Source organism: Artemia franciscana, chromosome 3 (assembly GCF_032884065.1).
Source record: "Artemia franciscana chromosome 3, ASM3288406v1, whole genome shotgun sequence".
Classification (NCBI taxonomy): domain Eukaryota; kingdom Metazoa; phylum Arthropoda; class Branchiopoda; order Anostraca; family Artemiidae; genus Artemia; species Artemia franciscana.
The window spans coordinates 37136715-37162904 of record NC_088865.1 but is presented as its reverse complement, the minus strand read 5'-3'; the positions used below and the strand labels follow the sequence as shown (position 1 = coordinate 37162904).

The 26190-nt window shown below is 35.7% G+C and overlaps 1 protein-coding gene across 2 annotated transcripts in view; it reads left to right on the top strand.

Moving 5' to 3' along the window:
* The window catches only part of LOC136025245 (vesicle transport protein GOT1B-like), a 33374-nt gene extending 7890 nt beyond the window's left edge, over positions 1–25484 (top strand). Inside the window, exons 2-5 of one of the 2 annotated variants that reach the window (XM_065701079.1) lie at positions 1237–1328; positions 7918–8096; positions 11402–11478; positions 25400–25484. In XM_065701079.1, the coding sequence (XP_065557151.1) occupies positions 1237–1328; positions 7918–8096; positions 11402–11478; positions 25400–25431 (380 nt within the window). In that variant the 3' untranslated portion in view covers positions 25432–25484. Of the gene's footprint in view, positions 1–1236; positions 1329–7917; positions 8097–11401; positions 11484–25399 lie in introns of both variants that reach the window. The other variant, XM_065701078.1, reaches the window with a different exon arrangement.
* The last annotated feature ends 706 nt before the right edge of the window (positions 25485–26190 follow it).

Below are 26190 nucleotides of genomic sequence, written 5' to 3'. Positions count from 1 at the left end.
AAGTAAGGAGCGACATTAAAACTTAAAACGAACAGAAATTACTCTGTATATGAAATATACAATTTTTCCTCCTTTTATATACTTTTCCTCCTCAAAGCCCCGCTCTTTACGCTAAAGTACTGTTTTAAAAGGTAGAGTTAAGAAAAAGAGTCAAACTTTAGCATTAAGATCGGGGCATTGTGGAAGAAAAGACCCTTTCATATACGGTGTAATTTCTGTCCGTTTTAAGTTTTAATGTCGCTCTTTACTTTCAATAAAAAAAACTTGTTTTTTTTATTTAATTTAAGCAAAGAAAGTCAAGTCAAAGTGAAAATTTTGATCAAAGCTGGAACCCCTCCAGCTTTGATCAGCGCCCCAGCCAAGACGCCTGGGGCAGCTTGTCCTGGCTGTTCTCCCTTCTTTGAATGACTCAGTCCCCTATTTGAGGAGGTATGAGTACTTAAATGCATGAGAAATCCCACTTCTTTAGAAAATTTGGGCCATAAACTGCAAATTTCTGAGGTAACAGGCTGTGCTCACTGGGAAAGCTCACTTACGTACCCTGAACAAGGTGTCCCATTTTTGTGTATGTTTTTTATTTTTTTTTATGTTTGGATTTATTATGACTGATGTTTAAATATTGTATTCTTATTTGATTCAAAGTCTTGTTTTGATATGATTTTGTCACTGCTTTAAAATTTATGTTGTCTTAATATTACTGTTTATTGTGTCCATGCTTAGGTTTTTATTGTTAATTAATGTGTAAAGCGAATTTGGCTCTCTCAGAGCTTGTGATATTTTTTTTAAGTATTATCTATCTGTCATCTTACATTAACTATTGTTGTTTTCCTTTACAGAAATTCGGGTGTTGCTTAAACTAAATTACTTGAACTAAAACTTTTTTCACATGCTGACCAATCGTCTGCATTGTGCAGGTACCTGTGTCCTGATTTAATGCCTTCGGCCGGGAGTGCAATGCATGGTTGGGTGTAAATAATCCGATGCTTCCTGTGTTTCCTTCCCCTAGATTTCTCCAGGTACCGATTTAGACCGATTAGTACCGATTTAGAGCTCGGTTGACTCTGGCTAAGCTTTCAGAGTCACGCCATTGACCCCCATACCAAACCAGATAGCCAGTAACACCAGGACTTGAACCCTTGACCTCAGGATTCCAATTCTGGACCACTAACCACTCGGCTTTTTTTTAAATCTTACCTATCTCTATCTTACAATAACTGATAATATTCTCATTTACAGAAATTGGGCTGTTACTTACTGTGTTTGGATCAGTCTTCCTTTTTCTTGGTGTAGTCTTGCTTTTTGACAAAGGTTTATTAGCCATTGGCAATGTAAGTATACCTATTCTATTTAAATTTATTTGTCTTTTTCTCAAATTATGAAAGTTCTAGCAGTAGAAAAATAGTTTTCCATGAAATTTGGTTCTTCCTAGTTTAATAATAGTCGAATTTATGCCCTTTTCTCCCAAACCCATCCGATAAATATTTAAGATAGTCACTCTGTTAAAATATAATTTAAAAAGCAGATAATAAAAACTCCGGAATTGATACAAACCTCCGGAGCCCCAGGGGCAAGTGTTTTAAGTTATGCCCCGAGGGCATGTAAGGTTTTTATTAAGGGGAGGTCGTATAAACTTCAGGTATGGGTCATTTGATTGGAAATTGAAAGTTATGGTCACTTTTTTTATTAATAAAAAGGGATTGGAGAGATATCCCCCCACACACACCCTGTTTTCCGCAAATGCATCGATCAGAATTATGAGATTGCCAGTTTGTTTGAAATAGTCAACGATCAGATACCAAAAACTTCGGGGTTTACATACCCCGCTTCCTAGAGCCCGGGAGAAGGTTGTAACTTATACCCTGGGGATATATACGGTTTTTATGGAAGAAGTGGTCGTATAAACCTCGGAAGGGACTTAAATGAGTTGAAATTGAAAGTTCTAAGAGTGATCCGATTGTAACTACCGTCACCCCACCCCGCCAATCTCTCTTTCCCCAAATGCGCCCAATGGAATTTTTGTAAATGGTAGCCATTTCGTTCAAAATAGACCAAAGTTCATATAAAAAGACTCCTGGGATAACACAATCCACCAAAACCTGGGGGCAAGTGTTGTAAATTATGGCCCGGGGGCATATAATGTTTTTATGGAAGGGATGGTAGTATAAACTTCGGAGGGGGCTCATTCGATTATAAATCGGAATTTCTAGTGCCCTTTTTAAGGGTCAGAAGTGATCAGGGGGCCACTAGCCCTCCCGCTCCCAAGGCCCCGTTCTCACCAAATGCATCTGATCAAAACTTTGAGATAGACTGTTCGTTGAAAATAGTTTGAAGATCAACTAACAAAAACTCAGGAGTCAACACATCCTCCCAGAGCCCAGGGGAAGTGTTGTAAGTCTTGCCCTGGGGGCTGGTAAGATTTTTTGTGAGGGGTGGTCGTACAGACATAATAGGTGGACTATTTGATTGGAAATTTAAATTTATATTTACTTTTTTAAGAGTCATCAAAAGTAATCGGCGGGAACATACCCCCCTCCCCCCTCACCCTCTTTTCCCCAAAGGCATCCAATCAAAATTTTGAGGTAGCCATTTTGTTTGAAATATTCCAACGATCAGATGGCAAAACTTTGGGGTCCACATATCCCCCCCTCTCCCCTTGAAACCCGAGGGAATAGTTGTAAATTATGCCCGGGGGCATATAAAGTTTTACGGAAAAGTTGGTCTTATTAACTTCTGAGGGGACTCAAATGGTTAGATATTGAAAGCTCTAGCTCCCTTCCTAAGAGTCAAAAGTGATCCGATGACAACTAGTCGATCTGCTAACCTCCCCACACACACGCCAAGGCCATAGAGCTCCTTTTTTTTCTCCAGATGCACTTCGTATGAAAGGGGTGGTGTTGTAAACTTCGGGGGGGGGCTCATCCAATTGGAATTAATAGTTTATAGTGCCCTTTTTAAGAGTCAAACATGATTATTGGGCATCAAGTCTCCTCCCCCTTTTTACGCTCTCTTTTCCCCAAACGCGTCCAATGAAAATTTTGAGATGGTCATTATGTCTGAAATAGTCAAGAAGTGAAGTAATTAAAATAAATTGTTCCTCGGGGGTTGACAAAACCTCCAACTGTCCCCAGGGCAAGGGCTGTAAGTTATGTAATCTGTTCATTGTTCATGTGCAAGGTTTTTATCAAAGGGGAATCGTATAGATTTCAGAAAAGCCTCATTCGATTTACATTGAAAGTTCTAGCTCTATTTTTAAAAGTCAAGAGTAATCAGACGGTAGGCACCCCCACGCCTATTTCTAAATGCTTTCGATCAAAACTTTTGTTAGGTGTTTTGTTCAAAATCATCCGAATGTCAAATAGCTATGGTTTTGGGTTTGAAACACCTGCCCCCATCCCTGGGGGAAAGGGTTGTAAGTTGCACTAGCAGCCCATCGTTGACATATAAAGCTTCTATGAAAGGCGTGGTCGTATAAACTTTGGAGGAAGTTTATTCAATCGGAAATCGAAATTTATTGTACCCTTTTTAAGAATAAAAATGATCAAAAATAACAAGCCCCCCCCCCCTACCTTGTGACTTTTCCCTCAAATGCACCTTATAAAATTTTGAAATAGCTATTTTGTTAAAAATAGTCCTAAATTGAAATTGCTATAACTTAGGGGTTAAAAGATCCTCCATAGCCCCCAGAGAAAGGATTGTAACTTATGTAAGTTTCCCATTATTAGAACATAAGTTTGTTATTGAAGGGGTGGTCGTGTTGACTTTGGAGGGGGCTCATTTCGTCGGAACTTGAAAGTTTTAGTTCTTTTTTTAAGAGTCAAAAGTGATCAATGGGCAATTAGCCCACGCCCCACTTTCCCAAAGAGCTCAGGTCAAAATTTTGAGGTAGCCACTTTATTCAAAAGTAGTGACGCCCCTCTGCTTCCGATGGGGCCCTATCCCTTTGAATCCCAGGCCCGACACTTTCTTAAACTTCTTCAAGACGCAGGTGCCTGTTGCATAATAGAGATGTTTTCTAAAAGATGCAGGTGTTAATTATGTAATAGGGAATGTTTTCCAAGAGATACAGGTGCATGTTATGTAATGGGGAGGGTTTTCTAAACGATGCATGTGTTAATCACTTAAAAACCCGTGAGGGCCAGGGGCTGTTTACTTCAGGATTTTTTTTACTTTTTACTTTGGATTTCTTTTTTTCTTTTACTTTTTTCTTACTTCAGACATTTATTTTTAGCCAAAAATACTGTCCCATAGCACTCACGTATCTGTGATCTTTCTTCTAGAAAAAAGTGCAGAATTATTTATTTCTGCCTATAGGAGCTTTGTAAAACATGAACTAAAGCGTAAATAAAACTTTACCTCAAATAACACCCCCCTCTGGAATTGCTTGCTAGGGTGGGCTAGCCACATAATGTCACGCTAGCGTGAAATATGCATATTCTTGGCTCAAAGAAACGTAGTATTTTCATTAAAACCTCTCAGAAATAATCGAATCCAAAAATGCCTCTTTTTTTCTTGCAGGCGCGTCTAATAGAGCGATAGAAAGATGCATTTTCATTAAGATCTCTATGAAACAACTCTTAATATTGATTAAATTTATCTCTAATAACGAGCCTCCCTCTGGAATTGGTTGCCATGGCTCCCACCTTTCTCTTATTCATGGTTCTTTTTGCTTATATTTTATCCTTTATAATCTTTTTTTCACGTATTGTTTTTTCCATTTGCTGAGTTTTAATTGCCGTTTTTCTGTGTTTTATTAACGTTTGTAAATTTGCTTTCATTTATGAAAATTTAAAAATTGGAATAAACTTTTTTCCATTACGAATCTTTAATACATAATCAGTCACGTAATGAAATATCTAAAGCCAGTGCTATGTAACTTCATCTGTATAGGTCACGTAATAAAATTAATAACTCTATCTGGTGCAGGGACATCGAATAGAGCAAAAATCAATAGTATTGGGATGGTTGTATGTCCGCATGTGGAAAGTGTTGGAAACATTTGAATCATTTAATAGTCCTAGAAGGCAAGCAGATATTTCCCTCGTGCATGCAATAGGCTGTTATGTAGAAAGTATCCCTCGAATCAAAATATCATGAATAGTTTGCTGGTCTAGCTGTTTAAGGTTTTTTCTTGTCAATGGGGAAATTTCAGGTCTTGTATTCGAATCTTAAAGCGGACAAAATCTTTAGGTTATAAGGGCTGCCGGAAAAAAATGTCATAAAAGAAAATGAAATTTTGAAAAACCACCCCTTGAAAGAAATAAACGCCTTGAAAGATCATGAAATCCTGAAGAAAAAAAGCCTTGAAAGAGAAAAAACATCTTGAAACAAAAATGAAATCCTGAAGAAAAAAATCTCTTAAAGTATTATGTATCATCTCACGTCTGCATCGTCATTACATGACACCCCACGTGTATGTCGTCCTCAGTTACAACTGAGGATTCCCCACGGGCCCCGAAGAAAGAAGTCACGCATGACTGCATCATCCTTAATACTGGTAAACATTCCCTATTATGAAAGAACTAAAGATTTTGTGAAGAAAAACGTCTTGAAGAAAAAAGTCTCAAAACGTCTTGAAATGTCTTGAAACGTCTTGACGGTGGAATTAGATGCTAGGACCCCCCCCCCCATGGAATTGACTGCTAGGGCCCTGATCGGAATAGGATGTTAAGTGCCCCCGGTCGTTAGGTTAGGGGCCTGGTGAAATTGGATGTAAGGGTCCTGGTGGTTAGGTTAGGGGGTCGGTGAAATTTGATGCTAAGGCGCCCCCCCCCCAATGGAATTGGATGCTTGGTTCATATCAGAATTGGGTGTTAGGGCACCATTGGAATTGGGTGCTAGGGCCCCAGTGGTTTGGTTCGGGCCCTGTTTGAATTAGTTGCTATGGTCCCCTGTTTGAATTGACTGCTAGGGCCACCCGTTGGAGTGCTCGGTAGATGCCCCGGCGTCTTGAATGTTCCCCACTAGAGGGCCGCTGATGTTTTTTCCCTGGCCCTCTTGGGTTAGAAAAACACTATTTTATTCGAAGGGATAGGGCCCCGTCGGAAGCAGAGGGGCGTCACTACTTTCAAAATAGTTCAAAGGCCAAGTAAATAGTCTTTCAGGTTTTAATACACACCCCCCCCCCCCCCCCGCAGCCCCGAGGAAATGGATTTGAGTTACGGAACTTGCTTATTGTTACTTTGATACTCTGTTTGCTTTGATACCTTGTTTACTTAGGTGCTTTATTTTCGTACTTTGGTACTTTTGATGCTTTGATGAAAGTTTGATGCTGAAAAAAATGGTTTTGAAATAAGGCATTTTCTAAAAACTGGAAAGTTTTTGCAATTAACAACTGCCAAAACTTATTTTATAAAAACTTTCAGAAAAATAAGTTTTTCAAAGAAAAGTAAAGGCCATATTAAACTTAAGATCCACAGTTTCAAATACATGTTAAAATTCAAACTAGAAACGACAAGAAATTACTATTAAAGAATAAGCGAAACCTGAAACAAACCGAAATTAAATAAATTTCTGTCGTTTTGAAATTTATTTTTTCGTTTATAAGTAACTATTATATGTTTGTTTGCTATAATTGTTTATTTAATTTCTGTTGGTCATGGGTTTCATTTACTCTTCAATAGTAATTTCTTGTTATTTATTCATATATTAGTACGTGTTGTAGGTTTTTTGGCTATGATTGTTTATTAATTTTCTGTTCGTTTTAGGTTTCGTTTATTCTTTAATAGTAATTTCTTATCATTTCTAGTTTGAATTTTGCCAGGTGTTTGTATCTGCTGATCTTAAATTTAACATGACCTTTACTTTTCTTTGAAAAACTGTCTTTTTCAATTATAATACCAAGGTGGGGCTTTTTCCTGAAAAAAATCCCCCTAAAAGAGGTGTTGTCAAAATCTAGGTGGGGGAAGGCCGTAAAATGTAGACCGCACAGCCCCCACCCCAATTGGCGCCATCATTTAAAAGGGATGTATGTCGTATTTTAATAGACAATTCCCATTGAAGCTGGATAAATAAAGTCAATGCCAACAGAATATAAAACAATAAATAATAAAATAATAATAAACAACAATAAATAAATGTCAACTGAATATGCTTAAATTGAAGCTGCATAAGCTTAGATTAGCCAATACATTGGCATACTCTTACATGTAACAGTCTAGACAATGTAAAACAGTGCAGTAATAATTGAATATCTGTATTTTCATGGGGATGAATGGGATTGTAACTCCTGTTTTTCTCTATAGGTAAACTAAATTTCTCAAAAAAATATTAGCTTAGCCCTGTATTTCTAGAGCTTTTCACATTCTCGGAACACATCATTTGGGTCCAACAATGAGCGTCTCTTTATAACTATGTGCGTATATGTAATTTATCAAAATCCTCCTGTCTATTGGTTATAATAGAACATGACTTGGTTTTTTTTTTATAACTCTGTGAAATGTTTAGGGTGTCCAAATATTGAGCAGTTTGAAAAATATTAATGATTTCCATCCTTGTATACTCTACTAAAAAGTCCACTGTCTTGCACTCTTAGGTAAATTCCGGACAAAACCTGCCACATAAAATTTATGTTTGAAATTTTTCTATTAAAATAATGTAGAGGGCACTGATGGCAGTAAGTATATACAAATTGAATCCGAAATTTTCACTTTTCCCATATAAACCGAGAAAAGCCATATTTCAATAAATGGAAATTGTGTTAATAAATGAGCTCCAGGTGCAAGGGAGGCCAGAACCGCCAATGGTGCTGGGTTTTTTTTCTCTTCGGTATTGTTTTGAATGAATAAAAACACTTGTCAGCGTACAGTTTCCATTTAATTTGTCAACTTTTGACTAATGCCCCAATTCCCTTAAACATAACAATTTTCTGTTTCTATGTTTGCTTTTCAATATTTGTAATAATTTTTTTTTTCTTTTCAGATATTATTTGTATGTGGTATAGGATGTTTGATAGGCCCTCAAAGAACATTTAGGTTCTTTTTTCAACAACATCGAGTTAAAGCATCTCTTGCATTTTTTGGGGGGATGACAGTAGTTCTGCTTGGATGGCCAATCGTTGGGATGGTCATCGAATTCTTTGGCTTTTATTTACTTTTTAAGTAAGTATGGTTTACTTTTGGAGTTCTAAAGGGATCGTGGGGTAGGTTTCAGACTTGATTGTTATCGTTAATAGCCATTAATTAATTATCATTACCTTCAGCTTAAAATGGCAGCCGCTAAAATGTTTGTGAGGCATACAGTGTTGTCTTTTCTGTTCTTCTAGTTAAGTGTTTCTTGCTATCTTGTCAAGTAGGTGAATGAAATTTTGGGAAATGAATACAGGGCTAAAAATATACCCTGAAAGGTATTGCTAAGCTATTTTTGTCTACCCTTTTGTTATTTCTTGGGCTTAGGAGACGGAATACATGACAGGTACATACACTATATTTTATCTTAATTTTCAGCTACCAAACTCTTTTTTATTGGCTTTAGTTTTTGAAAATGTAATTTCAAACGAATTTTAAGGGATATCTATGTTTTTTCCTAAATTGAAGAAATACTTTTACAAATCTTTAAAACCTTACAGATTGGGAATGAACAAAAGTATTGCCCGAATCACTTTTCTTGAGTTTTGTTTGAGCAAGACATCTATTGTGTTAGGTTTTACTTTTATAACACCAAGACTGTTGTAGGACGTCAAAGGTCATTTGACCTCTGGAGAGAGAAGGATTGGAGACAGGTTCGTTAAAATATCTTCCCAGGAGATCATTAAGGTTCTCAATGCGTTCCTGAAAGTTTTATGGGCAAATCTCAACTACTTTACAAGATAGCAAGAAGCCCATAAACTTTTACCCCTTAGTAGAAAAAATTTCCGGTTAACTTTCATTTTTCGTCGTCAAAAATAGGGTTTTTAAAGGCCAAGTGAAAATACTGAAGAAAGCAGAGAAAACGAATATTTTGAGAGAACAACCGCCTCTCTTCTTCAGCGTGAACAAAATAATATGATCAAGGAAAAATCAAAAACCAGAAAACAAACGCGGAAAGTACAACAAAACCAATAAACAAAACGCCAAAATATGAACAAAATTCAATAAAAGACCAAAAGTAAAAAAGACAAAAATTAGAACCTATTTTTGATTGTTTTTTCTTTATGCTATGGCAGGTCAATGTGATTTAAGAAATTATCTTATTTGTCGTCTGTGAAGAAAAAAAAATCGAATGAATCGCAAAGGATAAAAGGATTATCTTTAACAAAAAATTAAACAAAAACAAAGTTTTTCTGAGGGAAGTAAAGAGCGAAGTTGAAACTTTAAACGGACAAAAATTATTACGTCACAGCCTATCTAATATATATCAATAAAACTTGTACAAATAAAACAACCTTTAGACCTTTACTGAAACAAAACATAAAAAATATAAAACAACCTAGACCTTTACTGAAAACACAAAAGCCAAGCATAAAAAACAGGAATTTACAATTGAAATTTACAATTTTATTTAACTCACCAAGGTTACATCCATCCGGATTAATGTCTGCCGTGGTCTCTTTTCCCTTACCACCCATGATCTCATTTTAAATATTCGTAGTTTCTTTCCTATTACCTTTACTATCCTCCAACTTATTTGACAGTTCATGGCTGAACTGAAATAGCTTTTTTCAAGTTAAAAATGGTCATATTTGTGGCCATGTGTTTCCATTTGTGGCCATATTTTATGCCAGTTTTTGAAGATGGATTTGCTTTTGTTTATTTGTTGTTCCATGAAAAAAGAACAGAAAATTTTTTATGCAAAACTAAGGGTGTTGGAAAATTTTTTTATTACATTTTCAGGTTTATCATACAAAATTTACTTATAAAACCCTTTTTAACTGTAAAAAAAAATTGGAAAAAATGGAAAAGCATAAATTTGCGAGAAAAAAAAATTCTAGAAAAGATATGGATTATTGGAATGCGATTGCTAATTAAAATTATTTCTTAGAAAAAAAATCCACACCTATTTCTAGAGTTTTATTTCTGCTCAAAAAATAAAATAGAGGTTTCTGTTTAAGCTTTTTACGCCGTATTCAAAACCGCAATCAGATTGCAAATTTCCGTAGTTTTTCTGAAATATTTTAAAATTGAATTTCTTAGAGGGTACTGATCGAAATTGATCCTAGAAGCTCCCATTTTTTCATTATAGCGAATTGATCATTTAGAATATAATGGTCCATGAATGGATTTCCTGTAGAAAATCAAGAGTATCTACTGTATGATACTGTTGAAACTGGCCTGTAATGGAGAGTCATATCGTATAAAGTAAAATTCCAGAATCAGTTGGAATATACTCCTTGTTTGGCTTATTTGAAAAAAAGTTAATTTTTTTTAATTCTATAATTTTTTCTCTCTCTTTCTTGTGCAAGAAATGTTGGATTGTATTTAATCTATTTAGTTTATTTATGCTATTTAATTTTTTCTCTATTTTTGTTCTTTGTTACTGATGTTATAATCTTTATAATTCTTCTTTTTTGTTTTGATTTTGTGATTCAATGACTCATATGTCTTCCCAGCCAATATAACTTATAAGATTCTTCGGTGTGAATGCTTACGGCCTGAGTTGGGGATATTCTAGTCAAGGGTGTTTCTATGATTTTTATTCAGAAGAGCAAAAAAAACTTTAAAATTTTCATTAAAAATTTGTTTCCCTGCACTTCTTTTACTTTTTCACCAGTCAGAAAATCTTTTGGAGGGGGGCGTCAAACCCAGTACAGTTTGCACTGGATTTCAGGCAATAAGATAAGATGAAATTAATAAGATCTTATATCTTTCGTCTAAAATCTAAAATTATCTTTGGTCAAGGACAGAATTTGTAAATTTGAAGCTTAATCGTTAGACCGATTGATGTGCAACTTTGTACATATAGTCTTCACAATCCTTTTTTCCTCCTAATCCCAATGCAGTTTTTTCATGACTTCCTCTGCACTGGAAGGCTCAGAAGCATGAAAAAACGCATAATATGTTTTACGATTCAGTTTCCTTCTTGATTTTTTCAACAGTTTTCGGAATCATTCTAGTTTAATTCATAAAAACTATTAACTCAACTAAAAACGTTAATTCTAAGAATGTGTGTTAATAGAAACCTTGACATGTTAAGTTTCAGAGGAACAGTAAATTTCTTCGTTTTTATTTTACCGTTTTTTTTTGGGCCCACAGATATTGCTGGTGGGTTGAATTTTTTTTAAATAGCGTAAAAAAGGCAAAAAAACTCAACTTGAAGTCGATGTATTATACCATAAAATTTAGTATGAGCATCGAGTAAAAATTCGTGAAACACAATGAAAAATGTATATAACAAATCTTTTGTAGCCTTGATCCTTATATTTCTTAATGCTATTTTTCGGGTACTTGTCACCAAGGAACTGAATTTGTATCGTCTAATTTCTTTTCAGGGGCTTTTTGCCATTTATCATTTCATCTTTACGACAACTACCTATAATTGGCTCTATTCTGAGAACACCACCACTTGGTAGGGTAAGCTCTATTGTTTAGTCTTTATTTTTATCTTCCTCCTCTGAATATTCTACAAAAAATATTGAAGTAATTCTCGCTCTTCTAGAATAGGTTAAAATTGAAATTTTTGATAATTGTTCTCTGCTGTCCCGCGAACAGGTACGCTTGTGAAACTGTATCCCATCCTGTTGAAATGACTAATGCGGATCCCCAGCTTTAGGGAGGAGGGCTAGTCTTTTATATGACCTGTTGTTTTTCTTGGCACATTCGTATTAATGTGAAGGGACACTTCGCGGCAGGGGACGGGTCCTTCCTGCTGGTTTTGCTATTGTGAAACAATAAAAACCGCTAAGTGGTCATGCTCTATTAATTGTAGTAAATTTTTATTCTTCGGACAACTTAAAAACAAAGCCATGTGGATTCTGATGATGAAGATGATGGAGAGTATTAAGATGATGATAGATCAGAAGAAGAGAGAAATTGATGAAATACATAAACAATGAACATAATTTGGAGGAAAATCGTAAAATTCGCAAATGGTGGAGGAAGGAAGGGGTAAGTAGCTTTACACAGGCAGTGCAATAGCGCAGATTAAGTATTATTGTTCCTTTTTTCTGTGGTAATCGCATCGATCATCGCATGTCCTCCGTATGCCAGATCATAGACTTCCTATAATTCTCCTCAACTGGATAATTGGAAGGTACCGTCACCGAGAAAGACCAAAGAACACGCTCCGTAGAACGTACAAACTTGATAGAAGATCACTCCAGACGAGTCTCATCCCAGAGTGGGAGCACATCTACACAGAGGGTCGTGTGAGGAAAGATTGGAGGCTACCCACTAACCTCTTGCCTCTGGAGGAACTAAGATAAGGTAACGATTGGATCGAATCAATGGTCGTAGGGAATTTGGAGGGGGCTTATTTGATTGGGAATCGAAAGTTGTAGTGCCCTTTTTAAGAGTCAAAAGGTACTGGAGGACAGCCAGCCTCTCCCCCCCAGATAGTCCTTTTTGCTGCCTTTCCCCAAAGACATTTCACCAAAAATTTGAAATAGCAATTTTGTCCAGCCTAGTTGAAAGGTTCAATAACTGTGCTTTTGAAGATGACATGACCCACATAGCATTTGGGGCAAGGCTTGAAAGTTGCATGTTGCCCATTGTTTGCGTATAGGATTCATTATTGGGAAAGTAGGACAGGTTTGCTCCTGGGTCTCCAAAACTAAGGGTATTCGCGTGAAGCTTTCAGAGAATGTTGAACTAAACCGAAACAAACTTTATTAATGCAGGTTATCAAAAAGACGTATCAGCAATATCTCAGGAACAGCTTATATACATTTGAGACTTCCAGGGTATTTAGAGGTGGATGTTAAAATAACCAAAAGATAATATATGCCTACAACTACTAGTACTACTACTGCTGTTATGACTAAGGTTAAGGGTATTAAGGTGAAACTTTCAGGGAACGTCGAAAGGGGTGCTGAACTAAACCAAAACACACTATGTGCATGCAGGTTGTCAAAAGGGCGCAATATATCAGCAACAATCAACAATGTATCAGGAACGGGCTAGTGTAATAAGTTTAATCTTTCAGGACATGTTGAGGGGGATTTTGAGCTGATCAAAAGGCACTTTGTGCATATTACCTGTGGTGTCATTAAGGGGGGGGGCAGTCCCCCCTAAATGATTTGGAAAAAAAATATTAAGTAGCTTTAAAACTGTTGCTCGTTTTAAGTGTCAAAGCGGGTTATTTTTTTTTTAAGTAATCCCTGCTCGTTTTTATGGTACTTGGTATTAACCAAGTGACATATAGCAATCGCAAATTCTGTCGGTCTGTCTGTCTGTCTGTCGGTCCCGGTTTTGCTACTTTAGGCACTTCCAGGTAAGCTAGGACGATGAAATTTGGCAGGCATATCAGGGACCGGACCAGATTAAATTAGAAATAGTCGTTTTCCCGATTTGACCATATGGGGGGAGTGGGGGGCTGGTTAATTCGGAAAAAATAGAAAAAATGAATTATTTTTAACTTACGAGCGGGTGATGGGATCTTAATGAAATTTGATTTTTGGAATGATATTGTGTCTCAGAGCTCTTATTTTAAATCCCGACCGGATCTGATGACATTGGGGGAGTTGGAGGGGGGAAACCTAAAATCTTGGAAAACACTTAGAGTGGAGGGATCGGGATGAAACTTGATGGGAAAAATAAGCACAAGTCCCAGATATATGATTGATATAATCGGAACGGATCCTCTCTCTTTGGGGTAGTTGAGGGGGGGGGGTAATTCTGGAAAATTAGAAAAAATGAGCTATTTTTAACATACGAACGGGTGATCGGATCTCAATGAAATTTGATGTTTAGAAGGATATCGTGTCTTAGAGCTCTTATTTTAGATCCCGACCGGATCTGGTGACAGTGGGGGGGATTTGGGAGGGGGAAACCTAAAACTTGGAAAACACAGAGTGGAGGGATCGGGATGAAACTTGGTGGAAAAATAAACAAAAGTCCTAGATACATGATTGAAATAAACGGAACGGATCCGCTCTCTTTGGGGTAGTTGGGGGGGGGGGGGTATTTCTGAAAAATTAGAAAAAATGAGGTATTTTAACTTACGAACGGGTGATCAGATCTCAATGAAATTTGATATTTAGAAGGATATCGTGTCTCAAAGCTCTAATTTTAAATCCTGACCGGATCTGGTGACATTGGGGGAAGGTTGGGGTGGGGGAACCTAAAATCATGGAAAACGCTTAGATTGGAGGGATCGGGATGAAACTTGGTGGGAAAAATAAGCAGAAGTCTTACATACGTGATTTACATAATTGGAACGGAACCGCTGTATTGGGGGGGGGGGGTGTTAATTCTGAAAAATAAGAAAAAATTACGTATTTTTAACTTACGAAGGAGTGATCGGATCTTCATGAAACTTCATATTTAGATGGACCTCGTAACTCAGATCTCTTATTTTAAATCTCAACCGGATCAAGTGTAATTGGGGGGGGGGCAGTTGGGGGGACCGGAAATCTTAGAAAATACTTAAAGCAGTGAGATTAGGATGAAACTGGATGGGAAGAATAGAAACCTGTGTAAGATACGTGACTGACATAAACGGACCGGATCTGTTCTCTTTGGTGGAATTGGGGGGGGGGGTAATTTTGAAAATTGAGGTATTTGTAACTTACGAAAGGGTGACCAGATCTTAATGAAATTTGATATTTAGAAGGATCTTGTGCTTTAAAGTTCTTTTTTTGAATTCCGACCAGATCCTGTGACATTGGGGGGAGTTGGAGGGGGAAACCGGAATTCTTGGAAAACGTGAAAATTGGGGTATTTTTATCTTACGAATAGATGATCGGATCTTCATGAAATTTGATTTTTAGAAGGAATTCCTGTCTCAGAGCTCTTATTTCAAATCTTGACCAGATCCTTTGACATTAGGGGGAGTTGGAGGGGGAAATCTTGGAAAAACACTTGGAGTGGAGGAATCGGGATGAAGCTTGGTGAATAGAATAAACAAATGCTGTCGATACGTGATTGACAGAATCGTACAGGATTCGCTCTCTTTGGAGGAGTTGGGGGGAGGGGTTCATTGATTTGGCGAGTTTGGTGCTTCTGGACGTGCTAGGACGATGAAAATTGGTAGGCGTGTCAGGGAGCTGCACAATTTGACTTGATAAAGTCGTTTTCCCAGATTTGACCATCTGGGGGCTAAAGGGAGAGGAAAAGTTAGAAAAAATTTGATATTTATAACTTACGAGTGGGTAATTGGATCTTGATGAATTTTGATATTTAGAACGACATCGTGACTCATAGCTCTTATTTTAAATCCTGACCGGCATTAAGCCTCTTATTTTCTTTTTTAAATCAATCTATTGATTCATAGAATTTTGTTAGAGCTCATACCATATGATCTCTTGGCTCTTAACTCTTCTCGCCTCGTCACAAGTGCCATATGAGCTCTTAGCTCTTGTTAAAATAAGGAAAATGAGAAAAATAGGGGTCCATTATACTTCATAATATGTTCCACTTTAATATTTTTCCAAATATACTACCTTTGAAACCTTATTATCAAGTAAAATGTGCAAAATTGTAAAATCTTCTAAGCTTCCTGTTTCGCCACATTTGCTCAGGTCAATGTTTTTCCCCTGATATTTAAGATACTTTTACCTCCTAAAATTGATCAGTTGAAGATTAGATTCTCTTCTTTTAAAACTTTCAGAAATGGAAATGGATACGCCATCTACATCTGCAAATATTACAGAATTGGAATCATTAAAGTATAAGAAGATAGATACACAGTGAATATAATTTCCTGAGTGAAAAAGAAATCGTTGAAAAAGAAAATAAGACTTGGTGACTTTTATAACGATATTCGTACAATAACTAGATAGGTCAAAGCGGTTGTCGTTTGATCATGAAATTTGGTAGTGGGGGATCTGCTCCAGGAATCATTTAATAGTTTATTTCTAGTATTTATTTGAAACTCTGAATATCTCATTTGTCGTTGAAATGTCTAATAAGCGCTGATAGCTCCTATTCCTTGTGTTCCGGATTCAAATACTAACCCATAGATTTAGAACTGCCTCTATGCATAATACCATGCTGACTTCTTGCTCTTATCGCTTTTCTAAATATTTCTTTTAACCAGCTCCAAAAAAAGAATTGATATAAATATGCTCCCTCTGGATATCTATACCCCTACCCTGATTCACACAGTAAAAACGTTTATGTAGTTTTATTGAATTTGTTTTTTTCAAATAAAGATACAAATGGGAAGATAATTTTCAAACTCTTAGGAGTCTATTTCCGTTCCAATTGGCATCCCTGGTAATTCTTAATTAATTTAAGGTTTCTGCCGCAATGATGCCAAGTATTGTTCAGATTTTCTGGATATTCTTTGTCAGACAATGCCCAACGAATAAGTAAATAATTCTAATTTTATTTGTCAAATATTTTCAAATTTGATGTGCAGTTGCTATTTAAATGTGGGAATATGTCACAATATAATTTTGCACAATCTTTGGTAATATTTTGACTTATCTTCTATCTTTACTTAGACAGCGCTATTGCGCTGCCTATGATGTTTCTTTTGGCTTATGTGGCTAATACCAAGGCTTTTTATTAATATAAATTGACGAACCCACAAATAAATCAATTTTCATAAAAAGTTATAAATAACCTTTCAACATATCCCGTATATTAAAGTTAAGTACAGCAAATTAAATCTTACAGAGTTGGAATCCATTCAAAATTACAAGCAAATAAATAATGCGATATCTGGGGCTATTAGAATAGAGCTTAGTTCAATTGTGAGATTGAGCATCTTGTGCTCTGCGCGGTGGTTCGGGGAAGTGGAGGGTGGATATGTGCTGCAGCATGTTTTTTGGGGTCATCGAATTATTTTTCTACTTAGAATTTTTGGGGACTTCAAAAAAGCCCTCCCCCCCCAAAAAAAAACATAAAATTTAATAAAATCAATGGAGAACTGCTTAGAAGCTAAAAATGTTGTTGACTTAGTTGTTATCTCGAAAGACCAGATGTGAGGGCTGTCACAGGATGTTTGTATTATTTTACTGACAACATGAATGATTACGCAATATCAGATAACGCATTACTCTTGAAATTCTCATTAAAATGCCAAGAACTCGTCGGAAACTAGGATGTATGTTCTTGAAATGATGTCAAAAAAGGTGTTAGCAACTCCAATAGTACATAGGAGCATGGGCTGCCATAGTATCTGTGTCTCAAAAGACCAGATGTGGGGACTGTCACAGGATGTATAGTATTGTTTCACTGACAACTTGAATGATCACGCACTACCAGAAATTGCATCATTCTTGCAATTCTCGGAAACATGCCAAGAAATTCTCGGTGTCCCAAAATAATTCTAAGTAAAAAAAAAACAATATAAATCTCATAAAATCAATGGAAAACTGCTGAAAAGCCAAAAAAGTTGTTGACTCAGTTGTTATCTCAAAAGACCAGATGTGAGGGATGTCTCAGGATGTATTGTATTGTTTCAATGACAACATGAATGATTATGCAATATCAGACACCCCATCATTCTTGAAATTATCGGAAACATGCCAAGACATTCTTGGTGTCTCAAAACAATTCTAATTAAAAAAATTTAAATAATTCTAAGTCCCAAATAAACTATAAATTTCATAAAATCAATGGAAAACTGCTTAGAAGCTAAACACTGTTGTGGACTCAGTTGCCATCTCAAAAGACCAGCTGTGAAGGCTGTCACAGGATGTATTGTATTGTTTCACTGACAGCATGAATAATTACTGAAAATTCTCGGCGTCCCAAAATAATTCAAAAAAATTGTAAGTCCCCAAAAAACAATATAAATTTCATAAAATCAATAGAAAACTGCTTAGAAACTAAAAATTTTGTTGGCTCAGTTGTTATCTCAAAAGATCAAATGTGAGGCTGTCATAGGGTATATTGCATTGTTTCACTCAAAGCGTTTCACTCAAGCAGGGAGGGGTTTTATCACCTAGTATATTCAAAATGTGCATTTCTGGTATTTTAGATGATATTAGATCAAATTATTTTATTGGACTCTCAGATGTTTCTTATCTTGCTTATGCAGATGACCATTTACTTTTGTGTAAAAATAAGCAAGGTCTCTCGTTTATGGTCTCAAAAGTTTCACGTCTATTTTCTAATATTGGTCTTTCTCTTAGTGTTGAGAAATGTGAATTTCTAGTTTTTAATGGTCCGACTTCCTCTAATGCTCCCTTAGCTTGTCGCGGTATTTCTGTACCCTTTGTTTCCGCCTTTCGGTGGTTGGGTATTACTGTTACGAATTCAATTTCTTGCCTACGGCAGTGCACTGTTCGTGATGTTCAAAAGAAAATTCAAATGGGCTATTCTAAGATAGTTGCTAATCGAGGGAAGTATAATAGAAGTGCACTCGGTAGACTATATGCTACATTCTGTCCTTTATCTTTCTGGTCTTTATCCCCTTCTAAAGAAAAAAGATGTTAATCAGATTCGGACTTTTTATTTCAGATATTGTAAATTTTTACTTTATCTCCCTCCTTGGTATAGCAATGGGAAGATAATTCGTAAGTTTGATGTCCCTGATATAAGTTTGATGTCCTGATATAAGTGCAAAGTTGGCCCTCCTGCATGGAAGGTTGTCGGAATCAGCTTTTTATCGTTTATCGCCTCATCATCCTTTGGTCCGTCTGTTCGGTTAATCTCATTGTAGCGTAGTGTTTTTTTTTCTATTTGTAGTGTATTTTACTTGCAGTGTATTTAATTTTTTTCTTTTTGTTACTCCACAAGTGCCATAACTTGTTATGATGTGGGTTATAAATAAATTATTATTATTATTATAGGGTATATTGCATTGTTTCACTCACAGCATGAATGATTACGCAATACCAGATAACGCATCATTTTTGAGATTATCGGAAACATGCCAAGAAATTCTCAGAAACTAGGATGCGTATTTTTGGAATGATGTCAAAAAAGGTGTTAGCAACTCCAATAGTACATCGGAGTATGGGCTGCTACAGTATCCAAAAAAAAAAACTACATAAATTTCATAAAATCACTGGAAACCTGCAGAAAAACTGCACAAATTTCATACATCAATGGACACATATTCTAGGATGCATATTCTTCGAAGGATGCTAAAAAAGGTGTTAGCAACTCCAATAGTACCTGGGAGTATTGGCTGCCAAAGTATATGTGTCTCAATAGACCAGACGTGAGGCTGTCACAGGATGTATTGTATTGTTTCACTGACAACATGAATGACTACGCAACACCAGATAACGCATCATTCTTGAAATTCTCGGAAACATACCAAGAAATTCCCCAAAAAATCTTAAGTCCAAAAATTATTGGTTTAAAGAAAAGTTTAAAGAAAATAAAAAGGTGACGGGAGCAAAAAGTACTATAAAGACCTTTTGAAAGTACTTTTGTTACTTTTGGAGGTTCAACTGCCTACTTATTTTTGCACAAATAGGGCTTCAAATACAAGCACTTGAAGTACTTACACGGACGTCCATTCACGGAATGATCACGGTGTACTTTTTGAATCCATATGGCAAATTATGCTTTTTTTAGTGAAAACTAAATATAGGCTATTTTTCAAGATCTAGCGGAGGACACGGAAAAACTTTTGTGGACAACTGCCCCCCCCCCCCTAATTGATGTGCCTGAGTGCTTTACAATACTGATTGAAAACTATGGTCTTACAAGGATTGCACTCATTCGTGTGTATTTCGGAATCCTAGTACGCTTTTAAAAAATATATGAGGGTCATAGTCGTATCACAACGAAGTCTTTTTTCCGCCAATTTTTTTTTACCAGAAAAAGGCCATCTTGGCCGAAAAAAGGCTTGGAATTGTCTAAGGATAGCTTCGGCACGCCATTGAACGACTGTTTATAAAAAAAATAAGGCTCTACGAAAACTGGGGTCAGATTCCAGATTCGAGGCTGTGATGAAAGAAAGGTTAAGATGATTGAGGCGAGACAAGGTCTATTTTTTCTTCCTCGCAGACTCTAATTATAATTTTAGGGACTTGCGGTTAATATTGGTCAGAATAATTAGATCCCGATATAATAGAGAAATCATACTGCTAACAATCGAATATACCATTCGATTCTCCATTCAATGCCCCTTCCAAATATATTAATTGCTACCATCTCAATTGCGGTGTGAATTCAAGAAAATGTAGGGGTGGGGGGCAGTTTTGTTGTTTTTCCGATTTGTTAATGAAAATACCTTTTGTACTGAAAATTGTTAATTCTAAAAAAAAATATAAAAAAAACATGAAAATAGGGATAGGATGTTGTTTTTTGCAAAGAATATAGGTAACTTATTAGAGTTGAAAATTGCGCTAGTGTCGACAAAAACTATCAACGCTATCTAGCATCTGGCAACACCTATCATTTCTTCAAGCTTTGCTATTCTTTTTCTGTCAGGAACTGAGATCAGACACTGATTACTATCCTAATTCTACCGTTTACGCTAATTAAATTAATTATTCTTACTATTACACTGGAAAAAATACTAAGTTTCTCCAATTGCTAGATGGCGTTGATAGTTTTTTTTTTTTTTTTGTCACTTGTGCCAGTTCCCACTCTTATAAGTTACTCTACCCTTCGGGTTTCTGCCCATTGATCTGAAAGCAAAAGTGCACGATTTATTTTACCGAAAGACTCCTTTAGGTGTCATCATGTATATCAGAAATTCTTATATTTTTAGCGCAATCGTATTTAATTGCTTACGCTCAGTCTCTCATGACAAATTGAAAAGGCAAAGAAATGTAATTATACACACTTTTGCTTAGTAATCACGTAAAAACTGTAATTATTTCTGGACTTTTAACAAACATAATCTCAAAATTTATAATTAATATTACAGTAATGCAAAAAAAGGCTTGTTTTTATTCTAGAAGAAATCCCTATTCGAAGAAAATGCAGATGGTGTTAATCAAAAATTGCTCTATTTTCATATGTTTTGTGCAACTTGTAAAATTGGTAGCTCTAGTAATTTTGTATTCTATTGCTTTGTTTAACAGGTTTTTGGAGGACTTAAAATCAAGTATGACATTTATACTTCCCCGATGTTTAATCTGGTTTATAATCTTGTTGGCTTTTAACTTCTAGAATCCCCTTTATTAATTCTAATGGTTCGCTTTATACTTCAATTATTATAGGCTATAGTTTGTTGTTTGATATAATTTTTCTAGTATCTTCTGCTGAAACTATGATTTGGTTACTATTCATCTTTTACTAGGTTGCATTTTTCGCTAATTTTACTGTGGTCCAGAGTTTGTTCTTTATTATAATTCTTTGGAATACTTCAAGGCGAACCTAAAAGAACCAGGCAGCAAACTAAGTCCAATATATGCAATGATATGTTCTTTCAATGATCGTCTTTTAATATAATCTCTATTATCTTCATCATTGTCATACTTCTCCTTTATCTTTTGATTGGATTCCTCAATTATTGCTTCTCTATAATCCTCGTCATTATGATACCGCTCCTTGCTCTTTTGTTTGGCTCTCTCAATTGCTGCTTCTCTATAATCTTCGTCATTGTTATAACGCTCCTTGATCTTTTCAATTTTTAATTCTCGATACGCCAGGTCTGTTAACACCTTTGTTTTTCTCTTTTCAGGATGCTATCTCTATTTTTATGGCACTTGGTATCTACCAAGTGACATATAGCGATCGCAAATTCTGTCGGTCTGTCTGTCGGTCCCGGTTTTGCTAGTTTAGGCACTTCCAGATAAGCTAGGACGATGAAATTTGGCAGGCGTATTAGGGAACAGACCAGATGAAATTTGAAATTGCCATTTCCCCGATTCGACCATCTGGGGTGTGGGGGAGGGGGGAACGATTAATTCGGAAAAATTAGAAAAAATGAGGTATTTTTAACTTACGAATGGGTGATCGGATCTGAATGAAATTTGATATTCGGAAGGATATTGTGTCTCAGAGCTCTTATTTTAAATCCCGATCGGATCCGGTGATATTGGGGAGAGATGGAGGGGCAAACCTAAAATCATAAAATAAAGGATGAAACTTGGCGGAAAAAATAAGTACAAGTCTTGGATACGTGATTAGCCAAAACGGATCCACTCTCTTTGGGGGAGTTGGGGGGAGGGTTAATTCTGAAAAATTTGAAAAATGAGGTATTTTTAAGTCACGAAGGAGTGATCGAATCTTAATGAAATTTCATATTTAGAAGGATCTTGTAACTCAGATCTCTTGTTTTAAATCCCGACCGGATCCAGTGTCGTTGGGGGGAGTTGGGGGGTCAAAAATCTAGGAAATGGCTAAGAGTGGAGAGATCATGATGGAACTTGGTGGGAAGAATAAGCACAAGTCTAAGGTGATTGACATAACCGGACTGAATCCGCTCTCTTTGGGGGAGTTGGGGGGGGGGGATAATTCGGAAAGATTAGAAAAAATGACGTATTTGTAACTTACGAACAGGTGAAAGTTTGACTCTTTGTCTCAATCCTACTTTATAAAACAGTATACAACTTTAGCGTAAAGAGCAGGGCGTTGAGGAGGGAACAGCCCCTTTCATACACGGAGTAATTTCTGTTCGTTTTAAGTTTTAATGTCGTTCCTTACTTTCATTTAAAAAAACCTTTTTTTATTTAATTTCTGAACGTTTTTGAATTAATGTATGTTATGATTTTGGCTTTCCGCACATGAATAATTAAAACAAAATTTGCATAATAATTTTTATTTTTGCTAAATGGCTTTCTCTTAGTTTTGATCGGACGATTTTTGAGAAAAGGGTTAGGGGAGGAGGCCTAGTTGCCCTCCAGGTTTTCGGTTACTTAAAAAGGCAACTAGAACTTTTAATTTTTAACGAACGGTTTTATTAATAAAAAATATACGTAACTTACGAATTAACTTACGTAACGAACTTCTATACTCGTATATTTTTATCATGTATATGAGGGGGTTTATTCCCTCATTAATACCTCACTCTTTACTCTAAAGTTTTAATTTTATCCCAATTCTTTAAGTGTGACCCTTGAATCACAAAGGCCGTAGAAAATCTTAGTCGGTTGATTACATATTGTCGTGTTCAAAAGCAAAGGTCTTGCGTGTTCAAAAGTAAAGGTCTTTTTAATCTTTCCTGGGTCGTCATTTGGAGAAGTATATATCAAGCATATAGGCAGTGCGGAGATATGCACCCAAAAACCCCAAAACTGTTATCCATTAGGGCACAATGCCATGTAAGGCTCCCCACTTTGTTGTTTGTTTTTCTTGTTGGGTGGTATACCCAGTCCCCCCTCCCCCAAAGAAAAGCCTATATGTATTGTCGTGTTCAAGAGCAAAGGTCTTATCGTACTTTTTTATGTATTAGAAATTGATTAAGTATTCCTTTAGTGCGTCCTCATCACACAGTCGAGAAACGTATTTGCTCCGTAAGGGGTAGGAGTGACTGGCAATGATTGGAATTGCAAAAATTATTTGAGCACCCCTCGCTCAAATATACTTGATATATTTTTGTGCAATTGTAGATTAATATTGTAATTACAAAGTCTAATAAAATCAATAATTAGAGCTATTTGAGATTGTAAATTTTTTGATTTTTTATTATTGAAACCCCCGGAAAAGATAATCCTCGAAATAATAATATCTTGTGGTAAATACCTTAATTCAGAGCGAGTGCTCGATGTTTTTCTTCGATTTTAGGGAGTACACGTTTGTTCAGCTTGTCGCTTCTTTTTTTTCTTTCCTTATTTATCAGTACGTATAATTCAACAGAGGTGGTTCTAGGGGAGAGATAGAGGGGGCCCTTACCCCGAACCGAGAAATATTAGGGGTGCAAAATTTTAATTGAATAATCTAACGGTTACCATCACTTTGTAGTTTTTGAAAATGTATTATTATTAAAATAGAGTAGATTCTTATCATTTTCTTATTATTAATAGAGTAAATTTTATTATTATCTAAATAGTTTTTAGATTTTGAATTGTTGTATTTGAGGGATATTTTATTTTGTAATAGTTACCCGATTAAATTCATTGATAAAATAATAAAAAATAGACGTATTAAATTTAACAATAGGGTTATTGTAGTTTCGCAGTGTTCAGAATTAAATGTTTCCAAAAGTTTCATTGCTTTGCCTTATGTACCTATTTTGGGGGAGCTGCTTAAACGAATTTTGCGCGATTATAACATTGATACATGTTTCCAATCGGTCAGACCAAATAGGTAGGTAGTTTCCTTAATTTCGGGAAGGATTTAACCCGGGGAGATTCAGTTAGTGGGGTATAAAATGCCTTGTACTTGTGGAAAGTTTTATATTGGTAGATCTCACCAACAATTTCTTGAAAGATTTATTGAGCATCGTAACTCAATAGAAAAAAAAAAAAAACACAATTAAACAAGCCTCTTGAAACTTTTGTTTCGGCTCTGGCTGAACATACGTTCTTTCATCCTAAACATTTTGTACTATTTGATGAGACCACGGCTATTTCTAACGATATGGTTTTTTCTCAGTAGGCGAGGGAGGCAGTAGAAATTAAAAAAACATATGTTTGCTAATCTTTCAATAAATAGGCACACGGAAATTTAAGGATTGACCCAATTTATGATTGTCTTTTGAAAAATGAACCAATAGTCAATAAGGGTATTAAGATTTTACATCTTTACATTTTACACCAGGGGACAAGATCACCAAATGGACCAAAAAGAGTTGCTTCAATAATAGCTAACAAGAGGATTATTTTGCAACAGAATAGTTAAATTGTTTCAGTTTTTATAATTTTTTCATCGGTTCCTTTGATGTTCTCATTGAAGTAGCTCTAATAGCATCTTTTCCTTACGTGGATCAGCTGTGGCAATTGTATTTATTAATATTGGTGGTGGTTTGATTTGTTTTAGTTTAGTGTCTTTTTATCTTTGTTTCTCTTGTGCTGAGGACGCCTAGTTTGCATACTGGGGAAATATCCGCGTTGTTTTGGTCTTTTCTCTCTACTGGTCGCAGTCTCGTTTGTTGTCTTTTCATTAAGTTTTACCTCTCTTTGTTGTTTTTTTAGAGATGAGGGATTAGTTAATAAATGAAAATAATTAATAAATTACTAGTTAATTGATAAATTAAATAATAATACGTCATAGTATTTAAATAATATATTAAAAAAAGAAATAAATTATTAATTAATCAAAAGAAATTTGTTAGTGAAATAAAAAAATTTGTTCAAACTTTCCCTGGAAATTTTGTGGGAGGTGGGGGGGGGGCTGATGAAGTTTTTGCCCCAGGCGCAATAGAGGCTAGAACCGCCACTGTACTCCAATACTCCAATGTTTTTATTAGATAATTAGCGTTAAAATCCAGGCCTGAGAGAGATAGGGCCCTAATCGCCCTCCTCTTTTTACTTGTGCATAGCCAATAATTCAATGAATTAATTTTGATGTGATATTTTCCTTTTCAGATGCTGGACAAACTGGAGGGAAGTCGATCTAATGTTTAACTGTGTTTTTATAAGTTTTTTTAAGATAAAACTAACTTTGCTTTAATGTTAGCAAAAGATTATTATTTGTCATATTAACACGATTTGCTACTAAGTCCTTCTACTTGACGGTACGATAGTCAGATTCACAATCGGATTGGATTGGTTTGACTCGATTCGATTGAGAAAATGGATTTTGCATAGTGCTCCGACAGTTAAATTCTTGTTTGGTGTAGAATCGACACACTTCCTTGTGAATATGACTCTCTATCTTGAATCGTCAGATTTGCGAAAAAATTCAAATATTGAACATATGGACCAATATACATATATTGGGTTGCAAGAAAACCGGTATCAAAACGTAACCTAAATCATCAACAACAACAATATACATTTGTTATTATGGGGTAGCCTATTGTGTGTTTTTCAATTAACTTTGGCTTTGATATATGTATAGGTCATTGCCTATAATAATAATGTTCATATTATCATTCTCATTTTTTATAAATGTAATTTATTTTATCGCCCTTCTTATGCACTACTCAAGTTTTGCCAAAATACATTTACTTTTGATAATGCTGAAACGCTTCTAAGCAGCAATCCAGATTATGATAATAACCTTTTTTGATAATATAATAAACCAGATTGGGGATTCAGATCATTAAAGGAACCTGTCTATTAATAGACAATCCTGTATACCTTGATCGTGTGTACCTTGTGGCTCTTACTACCTGCAGTTGAATTGGACCATACGTGACACGCTGAGGTACAGC